We start from the raw sequence: 14,308 nt of genomic DNA, 5'->3' as shown, positions 1-14,308 counted from the left end.
TTATACAACTCCAACCCCATGCAATAAACCATTTGTATCTCATTTACTTTCCACAAAGAAGCCAAAAGGGAAATTAGCACTTTTTATCCCTGAAATATAACTAATTTATTTATATATTTTGGGCTTGTAATATAGTATTAATTTTCAAATACTTTTAGTAATTTGAACTTCAAATACTATTTTTTTTCAAATTTCAATCAAATCACATCCAAGCGCTTAATAATTAAACACTTTTAACCTTTAATTAATTGATGTGGTATTTGACCCTTCTGGCCGTGAAAGTTCACAAATTTAATAAATTAATACTAGTTAAAGTATTTAACTAATACTAATGCCTTTTCTTATATTATACTATTGATAGTACTAAAATAGTCTAAATACATATGACATAGTTTCTACATAAATGGTAAAATGGGGGACCAAACGTGCAATTATCCCAAGTAAAAATGTACAGCGTTTTCAGATCAACCTCACACAAGAAGACAAACACCTCATTACACTGAATCCAACCTCTTCACCGTCTTTTACCCTCTTTTTTCTTCAATCTACAATCAAAAAAGCTCATCTCCGAGCTCCGCTATCTCTCTCCGCCGTTCACGGCGTTCGCCGACGTACACAAAATGGGAGGAAAAAACAGAAAAAGTTCCAATAAAGCCAAAAACCGAAAGCCCAGGAACCCATCTTATTCGGGTCGGGGCTTGTTCGTTGAAGGCGGAGTCTTATCTGATTGGGCTGTTTTCAATTCTCCTCCTTCAAGAGGTTTCTTCTTCTTCCGAATCATATGTATATACTTTTGTATTTAAACTGAGATTATTTATTTATTGATTTATTTATTTGGGAATTTAGGGAGGAATATGAAGAGTGGAAATGGAAGTAATTCAAGGGATCGTAATAATACAGCTGTTAGTAGCTCGAAGAATGCTTCGGGTTCTAAGAGCGAATCAAAGAAAAGTAGAGGAAATGAGATTCGTTATGTATACCCTTCTGCAGATTCAGTGGTATGTTTATTTTTTGGATAGTGCTAAAAGATTGAATTTTTATTCTAGGATCAGTATCTTTTGTTTTCTTTTTGTTTTTTTATAAATGTGATGATTGTGTAGCTGTTGCTAGTGTTATAGTTAGAAATGAGTAGGTTAAAGTTTAAGTATTATGCACTAACGGTGCAAAAACTATTTTCACTGTCAGGTCACTTGTTACGTAATTACATTTAAACCTCTTGATAAATATTAAAGATGGTAACTAATCTGCTATCACATGTTAAAATTTCCCGATAGCGTAAAGAAACTTTACACCGATAGTGCAACAACAACAATTAAGCTTCAGTTCCAAACAGGTTGGGGTCGGCTTTGTGAATCTTGGCTGATCATGATACTTCATATAAACTCATCTCAGGCCAATAATATACAAGACAAAGTAATAATAAAAGTAAAAATTACTAGAAGTTCATTGCACTTTCTAAATTTCTGAAAGACTAAAGAACTCCTATAAGACATAGGATGTTAAACAAACATAGGACGCGAGGTAAATGCGCTAACATGACTAAAACATATTCTCACCTAATAGTCTCTCTTATATAGATATTACACCGTTAGTGCATATAACTAATCCTTTTTAGTTTTTTTAATTGTCAAAGATTGAGTTTTTATTGAAGAATGGTTAACTTAAAGGTCATGGGTAATGATGATAACAGAGATATTTCTGGGGTTACTGTGGATATCCTTACATGGAAATGGAATATTGATTAGATATGCTTTTGTTATAGTGAGGATGAGAAAGTTGTATGTCTGTGCATCACTTGTTGTTAGAGGATTAAAGGTTGAATCTTTAGGGAAGATTTGTATTGTATTTTGTTAAAAAAGAACTATACACATCTAGTGAGGTATAGTATCTGGAGGTAAGGTGCTGTACTTCGAACTTCGAAGGATTATTGAGTTAATAATTTATTTCTGAACGCCAATTCTAGTTTAATAGTTTGGATTTTAATCAAATATTTGCTTGATCCCTGTTGTTATTGGCTAAAGACGGGAAATTTGGTCATGATAAGAAAAAAGGACTAGGAATTTGGATTTTCTGCTTATTTTTTCTGATGGATTTGGATAGTAAGACTGTTTTTTTTTAGCGTTATAAATTTTTTCCTGCTTAACTATCTGCCCAGTATGTATTAAGGATTAGCATTTCCTCAAGTTGATCCAGTATGGAATTCGGTTGTGGGCTATTTATCCATTTTAGAGGGTATTTTCCTGACAATATTGCAACAATATTCAGAATGCATTTCCACTGTTTATATTTGTTTATCGTTGGTCAATTTCCTTATCATAAAGTAAAAATAAAAATTACAATAAATTTACAGTAGTTTGCATTGCTGATGAAATTATCTATTTCTCTTTTTTCAGATAGGTTCAGATGCGGTGCGTAGTGAGGGAGTGAAAGATGACAAGTTGGATCGAGAACAGCCTATTCTTTTGGTTGATACGAAGGAAACTCAGATTGTTGCTTTCATAGATGAAGGCCCAAATAAGGAACCTCAAAATGAGGGATGTATTTATGATTGCACAACCCCTTTGTCTCTAGATGTTGGACAAAATAAAGATTCTCGTGAAGTAGACTATGCTGGAGACTATAGTGCTGGTTTCTCAATGGATGAGAACTCACACAGAGGATTGGGATTCTATGATGATGCAGAAACAACACAGGAAGGAGTTGGATTGTCGTCCAAAGATGAGAAGGAAAATCCTTCTTTCGAGTCATCATCCTCTGAGGAGGATATGGATGCTGATGGTGGCTTCCCTGGTGGTGCTGATGTCGAGATGGACGACGACCTGCCAGCTGAGACATCATCTCCTGTGGAAAATGAGGGATTTTTGTCTATTGGGGGGCTTAGGCTATATACTCATGATTTATCTGATGAGGAAAGCAATGGTGATGACGAAGACATTTCATCTGAGGATGGAAGTTCTTGCTCTTCAGAATCAGAAGAATCTGACCAATCATCTTTAAGTGATGGCTCATCCAATAGTGATTCAGATGTTGATGAAGAAGTCGCCGCAGATTATTACGAAAGCACTGGTGGCATGAGCAATGTTATTGATGTTAAACAGTTGGTTGGACAAGTTCCTAGTAGCGGTTCTGATGATAGCTTTGATGAAACCGTAGAGAAATTGGGTGGGATTGATCTTCAGGAAGCTTCTAGGGAGTATGGAATGAAGAAGAAGCCTCAAACAGAGAGGAAGTACCGAGGAGGTCAGAAATCTACTCCTGCCAAGCATGTCCGGGGATCTGATTTGGATGGCCTTATGTTTGTAAAGGATCCGAGAACAGTTTCAGGGAAAAAGAAACATGCTGCCAAATTTCCTCAGTCTTGGCCGTTTGAGTCTCAGAAGAGTAAACATTTCGGGAGGATTCCAGGTAAAGATATCTGCCCCATGACCAACTTGAGACAATATGCTTTGTCCACATGTAAACTTGCTTATGCCTAGCCATTAAATTTTAAAGTACTTAATCTTATTACTCTCTTGGATTGCAAGAGGATAATGTTCCTTTGGAATTTTGACTCCATGCTTTTGTTGTCATTATTTTCTCTGTTCACTTGTTTTTGTGTATTGACCATGTGCCTTCAACTCCACTGTATATACCCCTAGCTTATGTTTTCAGGTGTTAAGAAGAAACATCGCAAGGAGATGATGGCTTTGAAGCGTCGAGAGAGAATGCTCCGCCGAGGTGTTGATCTTCAGAAGATAAATTCAGTAAGATCTTGAAAATGTTTGCCTTTGCTCAATGTTTAGTCTTTTGTGGCTTCAATCTTTCCACCAACTTGATTGCATTAACTGCCTTTGCTCCTATGCAGATCCCTCTTTTTGACAATTCTTATGATTCTTTAATTGGTTCGAACATAATGGAAGAATATATTGGGATATGGTTTAACCTGTGAAAGCTTTTTCTGGAAAGCATGTGAAATCATGATCCTGGAATTTGTTTCCAGAAATATAGAAAATAAGAAGGCTTAGCAGAAAGCATGAAGGTTTTTGTTGCATTAGATACAAAATTTTATTTGTTTGATTTCTTTCTATTTTGCTAAATTTGTTTAATACCTTTGTGAGTTGAAACTAGGTCATAAGTGAATCCAGATATACTACAGAGCGTTATAACCAAATTTTACTGCAAATATTTGTAGGCTGGGAAATGTAGGAGGTTCCTAATTAAATTAAGACAGTTTCTCTTCTATTATAGACTCGGGCTAAGAAAAAAGTTTGCAATGAAAGTACCTCCCTGAATAGCTAAAGGAATAAGGAATAGAAAACCACTCTTGCCTAAATGGTATTTTAATGAGAAGTTCTTGAACCATCGTTCCTCAATTAGTCTATGAGGATCACCTATATGCTGATTGACATAAAGGCATAACTTTTTTCGGTAGATTGGTATCTTCATGTTTTCCTCTTTCTATTTCTAGTTTTGTCCGTTTCAGTAGTCGATTTAACAGTTTGGTGAGCAGATGATAATGGTGTGAATTAAGTTGCAGTTGGATTATCATTGAGTCATTTTATATCCCCTTTCATATTATTTCCTTTTGTAGCTGGGTCGTTGTGGTAGTTTCTCTCGAACAAAGACAAGCATCCATCTTTGCCCTTGAGTTGGTTATTTTGTAGATGATTTTCAGACTTTTATGGCTGCTGCTGTTATGCTCCAAGACACTGCCTTTTTCCCCCGCAGGCCTCTGTATATTTTTACATCGAACAGGGTTGGGAACCCATTTGTTGCTTTGTGATTGTAATCATCATCTCCCAAGTGACGTAGACCATAGTTAAAATGCAGGGCATCAAATCAAAGAAACCAAACTGATGTTGACTAGATTTATGCAAAAGCAATAATCTTCTTTTCCCTTTTTATTGAAATTTCCTTTCACTCTTAAATTGTAGAAACTGCAGCAGATGGTTTTGGATGGAGCTGATATGTTTTCTTTCCAACCTATGCATTCACGTGATTGTTCTCAGGTATAGTGTTTTGTCCTAACTCCTACCTATGTTCAGGAAATAGATGTCTTTTACTTATCTACTTGTAATCCAGTAACTTTTCATCTTTATCACCGTATCTCGAAAACATTTTCCATGAAGTGCCAATTTGGTAATGCTTCTGTTTTTCTCAAGTAGGTATTATCTCATGTATAGTCGAAAATAATTTAGAAAAAGTCATATAACATAGATAATTTTCTTATACGAAATTTCTAAATTCTTCTGGTGCTGCTTCTTTGTATTGAAAAGCTGTAAAAATGTGCTAGATAGTGATATTACTCATTTGAACTTGTCTTGCTTTTTCTTATGTAAAAATGAAACATTGTTTTGATAATTAAGGCTAAACCAACTTCTATGAACAATAACTTGCAAAAGGATTGAATTAATTGTCATTCAGTTCAGTGTCTTCTATGAGTTCAATGTACTATATACCACTTGTTTTGACACTCGGTGCTGAACATGGACAGGTTCAGAGATTAGCAGCAATATACCGACTGCGAAGCGTTTCTCAAGGTTCTGGCAAGAAGAGGTAGGATACGTTGTGCAAATAAGAGAAAGAAATATTAAAATTATACAACGGTTACTAAACAAAGTATAGTAAATTGAAGAATCTAAATTAGGTAAGGCTCCGTACAATAGACCCTTAAGGTCTGGTCCTTCATCGGATCCCGCGCATAGCGGGAGCTTAGTGCACCGGGCTGCCCTTTTTCTCTCATTTTTTTTCCAATTAAGAAAACTGGTAGATGCCAACTATTTCAGAAATAGTGAATCAAGAAGAAGAATAAGTGACTTTATTAAAATGATTTGGGAGATTCTGGGTCACCTGACGGACTGAGGAATAATTTTTAAAAGTTTGCTGATGGTCGGGGTAAATTTGGCCGGATAGTATAACGGTAGGGATAAATTTGGCCGAATAGTATAACGGAGGTTAGATGTAGACAATATTCGAAAGTAGAGGGGTAAATTTGGACCTTTTCCCGATTTTCAATGATGATCAGGAGGGAAACTTTCGTTTAACGTGTAAAGAATGTATAAAAGCCAAAGTGTGTAATTGCTGATGTATTTCCTGATACTCCAAACTTTCTTAATTAAGAAGAAAAGGATTGCAATATTCCAACATTTCATTATTTTCTAGGCCTTAAATAGATTCATTTCTATTGGCTTTTAGTTAGTTGTGAAAGTTATGGTGATTTTGACAGCTTATTCTATGGATGGAAGGACTTTTTTTACCTTTGAGATGTGAATATTAGTAATGGAAAAGCTTATTAGGAGAAGATGTGAAATTGTAAAGAGACTTGTACCTCCACTTGATTTGAAGGCTTTGGACATGTATCTTAAAAAATTATACTCATTCAAGTCATCACTGTTCCACTTTTCAGGTTTGTGACAGTTACCAAGACACATCATACATCTATGCCTTCTGCCAGTGATAAACTTCGTTTGGAGAAGGTTATGTTACTTAATGCCTCCAGTCTGTCGAAGAGTTTAGTTGTTTGGTTTACATAATACATTTCTTTCATTTGGTCTGAACATTTGTAAAAGATGCCTGTTTCTGTCTGACGATTGGATCTCCTTTTTGAACGTTCAGTTGATAGGAGCTGGTGACGAGGATTCTGATTTCACAGTCACCGGTATACAAAATCAGAGAAAGGATGGATATGCAGCCAAGAAGTCTGCGATGGGTAGTGGTGGACAATCTGGCCCAAGCAAATTGTTTAAAACCTCGGTAAATCCACGTGCACGTACAGACAGCAGTAAGAAAAGAAGGGATCAGAAAACAGGCTCCTATGCCTCTCTTCCTGTCTCCTTTATTTCAAGTGGGATGATGTGTTCCGAGACAGTTGAGGAGAAACCTATTGAAACAACCGAGACAACCAACAGCTTCCATGAAACAAAGGTTGTGACCAACTCAATCGAATACGGTGCATTTGAGATGCACACCACAGGTTTTGGCTCGAAAATGATGGCAAAAATGGGTTATCAAGAAGGTAGAGGTTTAGGAAAAGATGGACAGGGTATATCAGAGCCTATTGAAGCACGCCAGCGGCCAAAAGCTCTTGGATTGGGAGCTGAAATCCCAGAAACAAGTAGTGGATCAGCGAAGAAGGAATTTCTACCCAAATCAGCTGTTCGGAGTGCTGAAGTCGTCGGTAGAAGTGGGAAATCCTCAAGGAAGGAATCATCTATTGGATTTGCAGGATTTGAGATGCATACAAAGGGATTTGGATCAAAGATGATGGCAAAGATGGGGTTTGTTGAAGGCGCGGGACTTGGGAAAAATTCACAAGGCATAGTCAATCCATTAGTTGCCGTTAGACGCCCTAAATCACAAGGATTAGGTGCCAAAGTTAGATAAACATTAATCATCTTTCAACTACTAAAATGTTTATTCCCATCATGATGTAGATTATGTTAGTGCTTTGTTCTACTTTATTGGACATATTAGTTGAACTTTGTAAGTTGTCCTGAAACCTACAAGTACCTAACTACGTTTCTGGAGAATAAATTATAATTAGGTTTCAAGTTTTCATGTTCTTGATGGAGTTATATGTCCCTTATTTGACTTGTGTGTTACTTTCTACAACAAGTTATATGTTCTTTTTCACAACAAATCGATAAACAAAACGCATGTAAGTTCATTTTCTTCTATTCAAATTGTAGCTAGTCAGATATCTACATAGCCCCTTTTGTTATCTACTTTTACTCATTTATTCGGTATACTTGAACACAACACAAGCGCAGGAAAGGATAAACAATCAAAATCGGGCTATCGCAATATCTAAGAGGCATTCTGTACAATCTATTTCAATTCCTGTGTCTGTCGTATTTTCTTCTATTCAAATTGTAGGTAGCTGATCGTTTCTTCTCAAGGCAAGTGATTAATATTCGTCAACCTATTACACATTTACACCTAATCTTGTTTGCCTGTTCTCCTTTTTGTGGAGAAATAATATTGTTAGCTTTGACTTGCAATTCAGATCTACACAGCAGAAGTTTAGTTGCAGGAAAAGTTGCTCTTTTTCCTTTATTTCCTGTTTACGTCTCCCAAATATTTAAGCCAAAAGTCAATTATATTTGAAACTTTACTTGTACTAACTGCATAATTTTAAGAAAATAATACCACTAAAACTGACGAGAAAAGCAGAAATAGAAGTGTATAGACTGTTATTAAGTAATCTCACTTATTTGTTTCTGTTACAGGATATAAAATCTTCTATTTATATGGACGCGAATAAAACCTAGAAATATTTGATTCTAAACTAATTAAAATAAATAAAAACAAATAATGAACTTTTAACAGAGAGAAAGAGCAGATTTTTATGATATCAATATAATGAAAACGATCTAGGGTTATGGGCTATCTAACATTCCTATTGTATTCTTCAATTGAATTGACTAACTAATTTATCTAGTTTATTGGTTGACAGGGTTAATATTGCTCATAAGAATCTGTCGAGTCCTTACTCGCCTATTCAAGCTAACCTAACGCCTATATGTCTATGGAATTAGAATCAACAAGAACGCATTTATAATTCCTGTAAATCAACCAAGCAAGGCAATTGGGTATATGTCTATCCCAATTGCTAATCCGTTCCCCGAGGCCCAGGTTCAAGAACTTGCTCTACTCAATCCTATATGCAATCTAGAATTCCCACTTTCGAGTTCAACTCTAGATTCGTAGATAGTATTCAATTGGTGATCAAGCAATCAAATAATTAAGTGCAGGATTGATTAAATAAACCAATATGATAAACTAAGAAATCAAAATCAATATCCGAATAACAATAGTCATGAAAGAACCACAACCCTAGAACGTGAAGTTTAGATCCACATAGACATGGTAGCAAAACAACAAATCATACAAAGAAACATAAAAAGACTAAGTTGGTGGAAGAAAAGATGAAACCCGGCCTCCACGGCGGCTCTGTGCTCTTCCTTCGTCAAAAATTTTCTCTCAAAAACATTCTCCTATGTATATATACCAAGTAGGGTTGGGCCCAAACAATTATACCTTCTCCAATGTGAAAAAGGACACTTTTCCCGGGCTTAACTAGCGCTGCAGCGCATTTGACCGCGCATCTGGGCGCGCTAATTGGCTGACTTTCTGTTTCTGGGCGCGCTAAAACTAGCACGGCCGCGCATCTGGGCATTTTTCACCCTGTTCCGTTCCGAATTTGGAAAAACGTAAAACATGAAAGTTGTAGCCCTTTGAGTTAGCTTTCCAACCATATATTGTGGAGCCAAAATGGAGTTCTGATCAAAAAGTTATATCTATTTTACTAGACAGTGCGCAATCTGCCTACTGGAGTCTTCGTTTGCTCTAACTATCATCCGTTGACCCCCAAACACGATCCCGGCTTAATTCCTTGAACTTTTTACTCAAACTTTAAAGCTCCAAATCACTTGAATTCATTCCATAACATCTATATAGCTCGCAATCACTCCTACAAGGCATAAAACATACAATTAGTGCAAAACACTAGCGATTAAAGCTCAAACTCAATTAAAGTGCAGTAAATTAGAGTGTAATAATCGACTAAAATACGTAATTATAGCCTATCATCAATAAAGCGTAAGAATATTTAGGAATACACATTCAATGTATTCATAACACATAAGTAATTATGAATGATTAGAGAAAGTTAGAGCGTGGAAGATAAAAAACAATAACACCACAGTTCTAAACAATTTGGGGTCGTCAATATGAATCCTCATTTTTTTATTCATATCATCATCATAATCAAAATAAAAAAAGTTAACATGAAACATAATAATAATAATAATAATAATAATAATAATAATAATAATAATAATATTTAAAGTTCTCTACCAAGTCTATCCAACCAGTGGATGTTATATATATTGATATTTCTCTTTCATCATGCTCTATCAATATGCATAGTTAAGCTTGCATTGATTTTAAGGATGTGTAGGTCTTTTTTTTTTTTTTAGACAATTTCCTCCCATATGATTTTAGGTCTACTTCGTCCTTTTTAATACCCCATTTACCATATTTTCACACCTACAAACCGATTCATTTCTAGGTCGATGCAGAATATGACCAAATCATCTCAAACGGTATTTTCTCATTTTATCTTCAATATGTGCTACTTTCATTTTCTAGCGAATGGGGTCATTCTTAATGTTACCTTTCAAAATAAAACTTAACAGTTTAGTGATCGCAATTCTTTGCCACCTCACTTATATATAACATTCTATACCACCGGCGTTCCCCACATTTTTTACTTTGGTTTTCCTCCTTCAGGGTGTTCAGACATAAGTTAAAAAAGATTTCTCGACAAAGGGTGTTCAATATATATTTTATACATCTAACATCAATATTTTACTTATATATACAGTACAATTTTTCGTAATATTTCGACAAATGGTGGTTAATTGACCACCCTTAGCAAAAGGTGCCTATTTCTGTCTAGATAATTTTATCACATCAAATAAGACATACACACATACACACACATATATATATGTGTGTGTGTGTATGGTCAATACAATATTTAGATTTATTTATCTTTTTCGACGGTTAATATTTAGCTGAAATTGAAAAAAAAAAACAATTCTCCAAAGTTGCAATTACAAACAAATATTTAGAAATTCAAATTCTATTTGGATATAAATTTAACTTAGTTGAAGTTTAAAATAATATTAAATGTAATTTGTAAATGCAAATATTGTTTTGTGAATAATAATTTAATTTCTTTTACAAACAATATAATGTCCAAATGACCACTAGATGACTAGAATCACCATTTTATTGATTAGGACATAAGTCAGTCATTTTGCAAGTGGGCCTCAATCTCTGCTCATATAAATTCTTGACTTCCAGATCGCTTCTTCTTCTTCTTCTTCTGTCGCTCCACAATCTCTGCTCAGAATTCCTTTTGGAGGTGAGTTAGATCTCTACATTTTTCATCTTAACCCTTTAATATTCCCTGTCATTTTCTTTTTCTGTAAATTTTCTTGTTTAAAAGACTGAATCTTGAATCTTGTGTAAAACCCCACTTGAAAACTCCACTGATCTTGGCATTTTACTTACAGATCTGATCAAGAAACAACCAAAAATGAGATCTTTAGACAAATTCAAGATTTGGGTTTTGTTAATCTGCTTAGTATCTGAATTGGGTCATGGGTTTTATCTGCCTGGTAGTTACCCTCACAAATATGGGGTTGGTGATTTCTTGAATGTTAAAGTCAATTCATTGACCTCAATTGACACTGAGTTGCCTTATAGTTACTATAGCTTGCCTTTTTGTCAACCACAAGAGGGTGTTAAAGATAGTGCTGAGAATCTTGGTGAGCTTCTTATGGGTGATAGGATTGAGAATTCACCTTATAGGTTTAAGATGTATATGAATGAGACCGAGATTTTCTTGTGTCAAACTAAACCTTTGTCTGGTGAGGAGTTTAAGCTTTTAAAGAAGAGGATTGATGAGATGTATCAAGTGAATTTGATTCTTGATAATTTGCCTGCTATTCGTTATACGAGGAAGGACGGTTATTTCTTGCGTTGGACGGGTTATCCTATTGGGATTAAGGTTCAAGATGCATATTATGTGTTTAATCACTTGAAGTTTACTGTTCTTGTTCATAAGTATGAGGAGACCAATGTGGCTCGGGTGATGGGTACTGGGGATGCAGCTGAGGTGATCTCGACGATTGGAAATGGTGGATCCGAGGCACCAGGTTACGAAGTTGTTGGGTTTGAGGTTGTTCCTTGTAGTGTCCAGCATACTCCTGATTCAGTCAAGAACTTGAATATTTACAATAAGTACCCGACTCCAATTAAGTGCGACCCTACAACAGTCGCCATGGCTATTAAAGAAAATGAGCCTGTGTCTTTTACTTATGAGGTGAACTTTGTGGAAAGTGACATCAAGTGGCCATCAAGATGGGATGCTTATTTGAAGATGGAAGGTGCAAAGGTGCACTGGTTCTCTATCCTTAACTCCCTTATGGTGATCACTTTCTTGGCTGGAATCGTGCTTGTAATCTTCTTGAGAACTGTCAGGCGGGATCTGACGAGGTATGAGGAGCTCGATAAAGAGGCTCAGGCCCAAATGAACGAGGAGTTATCTGGCTGGAAACTCGTAGTGAGTGATGTTTTCAGGGCTCCAAGCAATCCGGCACTTTTGTGTGTGATGGTTGGAGATGGGGTTCAAATCCTAGGGATGGGTGTTGTGACTATCATGTTTGCTGCCCTCGGATTTATGTCCCCAGCCTCTCGTGGAACGTTGATTACAGGCATGCTATTCTTTTATATGATTCTTGGGGTTGTAGCTGGTTATGTTGCTGTTCGTCTTTGGAGGACAATCTTCTGTGGCAATCACAAGGGCTGGGTTTCTGTCTCATGGAAAGCTGCCTGTTTCTTCCCCGGAATCGCTTTCTTCATTCTAACCACATTGAACTTCCTGCTATGGGGTAGTCACAGTACAGGGGCCATTCCTTTTTCTTTGTTTGTCGTCCTCATTTTACTTTGGTTCTGCATTTCAGTTCCTCTGACCCTGCTCGGTGGTTATTTTGGGGCGAAGGCTCCTCACATTGAATACCCTGTCCGAACCAACCAAATCCCACGCGAAATCCCGCCACAAAAGTATCCATCTTGGTTATTAGTTTTGGGTGCAGGCACCCTTCCTTTCGGTACTCTTTTCATCGAGCTCTTCTTCATCATGTCGAGTCTTTGGATGGGTCGTGTATACTATGTCTTTGGTTTCCTCCTCATTGTCATGATCCTCCTTGTCGTTGTTTGTGCTGAGGTGTCTCTTGTTCTGACCTACATGCATCTTTGTGTGGAGGACTGGAAATGGTGGTGGAAATCTTTCTTTGCTTCTGGATCAGTTGCTATATACATTTTCCTATACTCCGTTAACTATCTAATCTTCGATCTCAAGAGCTTGAGCGGTCCTGTTTCCGCCACCCTTTACCTCGGATATTCCCTCTTCATGGTCCTGGCTATCATGCTCGCGACAGGCACTGTCGGGTTCCTTTCTTCCTTCTGGTTTGTACATTACTTGTTCTCTTCAGTGAAGCTGGATTGAAGAAGTCTTTCGGGGCAGAAAGAAAGAGATAGCATTTAAAAAACAACCATTCAAGAAACAGATGCAGATGTCCAAGTCATTCTTGTTATTGCCATATTATTGTCATTTTGTAGGATATTTGGAAGATAAAGCCAATAAACTCCTCAAGTTTTGTTACATTCTTTAATGTTGAAAATGCCTGCATGATAGTCACTGTAACTTCATTGGTTGGTAGAATGCATATTGGTTGTGCTATATGCTTAAAATTGTATTCTTTAAACCTAAAAAGTTACTGAACCTAATTTTTCATGATCTCCAAGAAGATCCACAATCTCCATAAGTGAGTTTACTGTTTAATTACAGGAACTTGAGTGACCGTTTAAGGCTCGTTTGGTACGAGGGATCAGTGTTGTCAAAGACGCGCTTAAGTTCTGAAGCGAGGCTCAAAACATGTTGAGCCCTTCGCCTCGCTTTGTGGGCGCTTTAGTATCGCATCAAGGCTCTAAGGCATACTATTCCTTGCCAATGAGTGTAATTATGAAAAGGCGATATTAAACAATTGATATTTCACTTTATCGTAATTGTTTTCCAATGTCTTTGTCATATATTTGTTATTCATGCTTATTGGACTACATATACATATTTTTACTTTTTCTCCAGTTGCGCCTTTTTTCGTTAAAGCCCACCCTTTATTTGCGCCTTGCGCCTTGCGCCTTAAAGCCCAACGGACCTTAGAGTTTTTTTGTGCTTTTCTCCTTTGATAACACTACGAGGGATAAGGGATAATTGATCCCGGGATTAAATTTGAGATGAGTTTATCCCACGTTTGGTTGGGATAAAATCGTGGTATAACTAATTCCGGGGTTAGTTATCTCGGGATTGTAGAACTTTTTTATCCCCGTAGAAGGATGGGATAATTAATCCCGAGATAATTAATCATTGGATAACTTGTTTCCCAATCAAACGATCCCTTAAGAAATTAACTCTACTTCTCCACTAGGCTCACCAAGAGCCCTTTGTTCTTTGCTAATAAATCTCCCACAGCAGGTTCATTCCAGTGTTGGAGCCAAGTTTATGTAGAATATATTGGTGGTACATCGACCTAAAACACAAAGTTACTTGATGTTCGCTACTACTAATAAGGGCGGAGACCGCAACATAGTCGATAGTGCTTTATTACAGCTGGTAATTACTTCTGTGGCCTTATACATAGAAATTGGTCACATTTCTGATTATTGACTTTGAATGTTGACTTTTCAAACCGTGTAT

General features: G+C 36.5%; 2 protein-coding genes across 2 annotated transcripts; both read left to right on the top strand.

The window, feature by feature from the left end:
• Window positions 1–472: 472 nt before the first annotated feature.
• LOC109243673 lies at window positions 473–7,541 on the top strand. Its single transcript, XM_019410643.1, has 8 exons — window positions 473–759; window positions 847–998; window positions 2,394–3,405; window positions 3,652–3,743; window positions 4,914–4,988; window positions 5,474–5,535; window positions 6,386–6,455; window positions 6,595–7,541. Exons 1-8 carry the CDS (start codon window positions 621–623, stop codon window positions 7,360–7,362), a joined length of 2,370 nt encoding a protein of 789 aa, XP_019266188.1. The 5' UTR covers window positions 473–620; the 3' UTR covers window positions 7,363–7,541.
• Window positions 7,542–10,785: 3,244 nt separating this feature from the next.
• LOC109243671 (transmembrane 9 superfamily member 11) lies at window positions 10,786–13,355 on the top strand. Its single transcript, XM_019410642.1, has 2 exons — window positions 10,786–10,912; window positions 11,064–13,355. The coding sequence occupies exon 2, from the start codon at window positions 11,087–11,089 to the stop codon at window positions 13,058–13,060; it is 1,974 nt and encodes a 657-aa protein (XP_019266187.1). The 5' UTR covers window positions 10,786–10,912; window positions 11,064–11,086; the 3' UTR covers window positions 13,061–13,355.
• Window positions 13,356–14,308: the final 953 nt, after the last annotated feature.

The sequence above is a fragment of the Nicotiana attenuata genome, unplaced genomic scaffold (assembly GCF_001879085.1).
Source record: "Nicotiana attenuata strain UT unplaced genomic scaffold, NIATTr2, whole genome shotgun sequence".
Lineage (NCBI taxonomy): Eukaryota > Viridiplantae > Streptophyta > Magnoliopsida > Solanales > Solanaceae > Nicotiana > Nicotiana attenuata.
Note: the sequence above shows the minus strand (reverse complement) of the source record. Positions and strands in the feature narration are given on the sequence as shown.

What these genes read in the sequence shown, in the direction of transcription:
- LOC109243673 (XM_019410643.1), top strand. Translation starts at nt 621, where the DNA reads ATGGGAGGAAAAAACAGAAAAAGTTCCAATAAAGCCAAAAACCGAAAG. An exon ending in ACCCTTCTGCAGATTCAGTG is followed by an intron (nt 999 to 2,393) that starts GTATGTTTATTT and finishes CTCTTTTTTCAG; the next exon opens with ATAGGTTCAGATGCGGTGCG. An exon ending in ATAAACTTCGTTTGGAGAAG is followed by an intron (nt 6,456 to 6,594) that starts GTTATGTTACTT and finishes TTGAACGTTCAG; the next exon opens with TTGATAGGAGCTGGTGACGA.
- LOC109243671 (XM_019410642.1), top strand. Translation starts at nt 11,087, where the DNA reads ATGAGATCTTTAGACAAATTCAAGATTTGGGTTTTGTTAATCTGCTTA.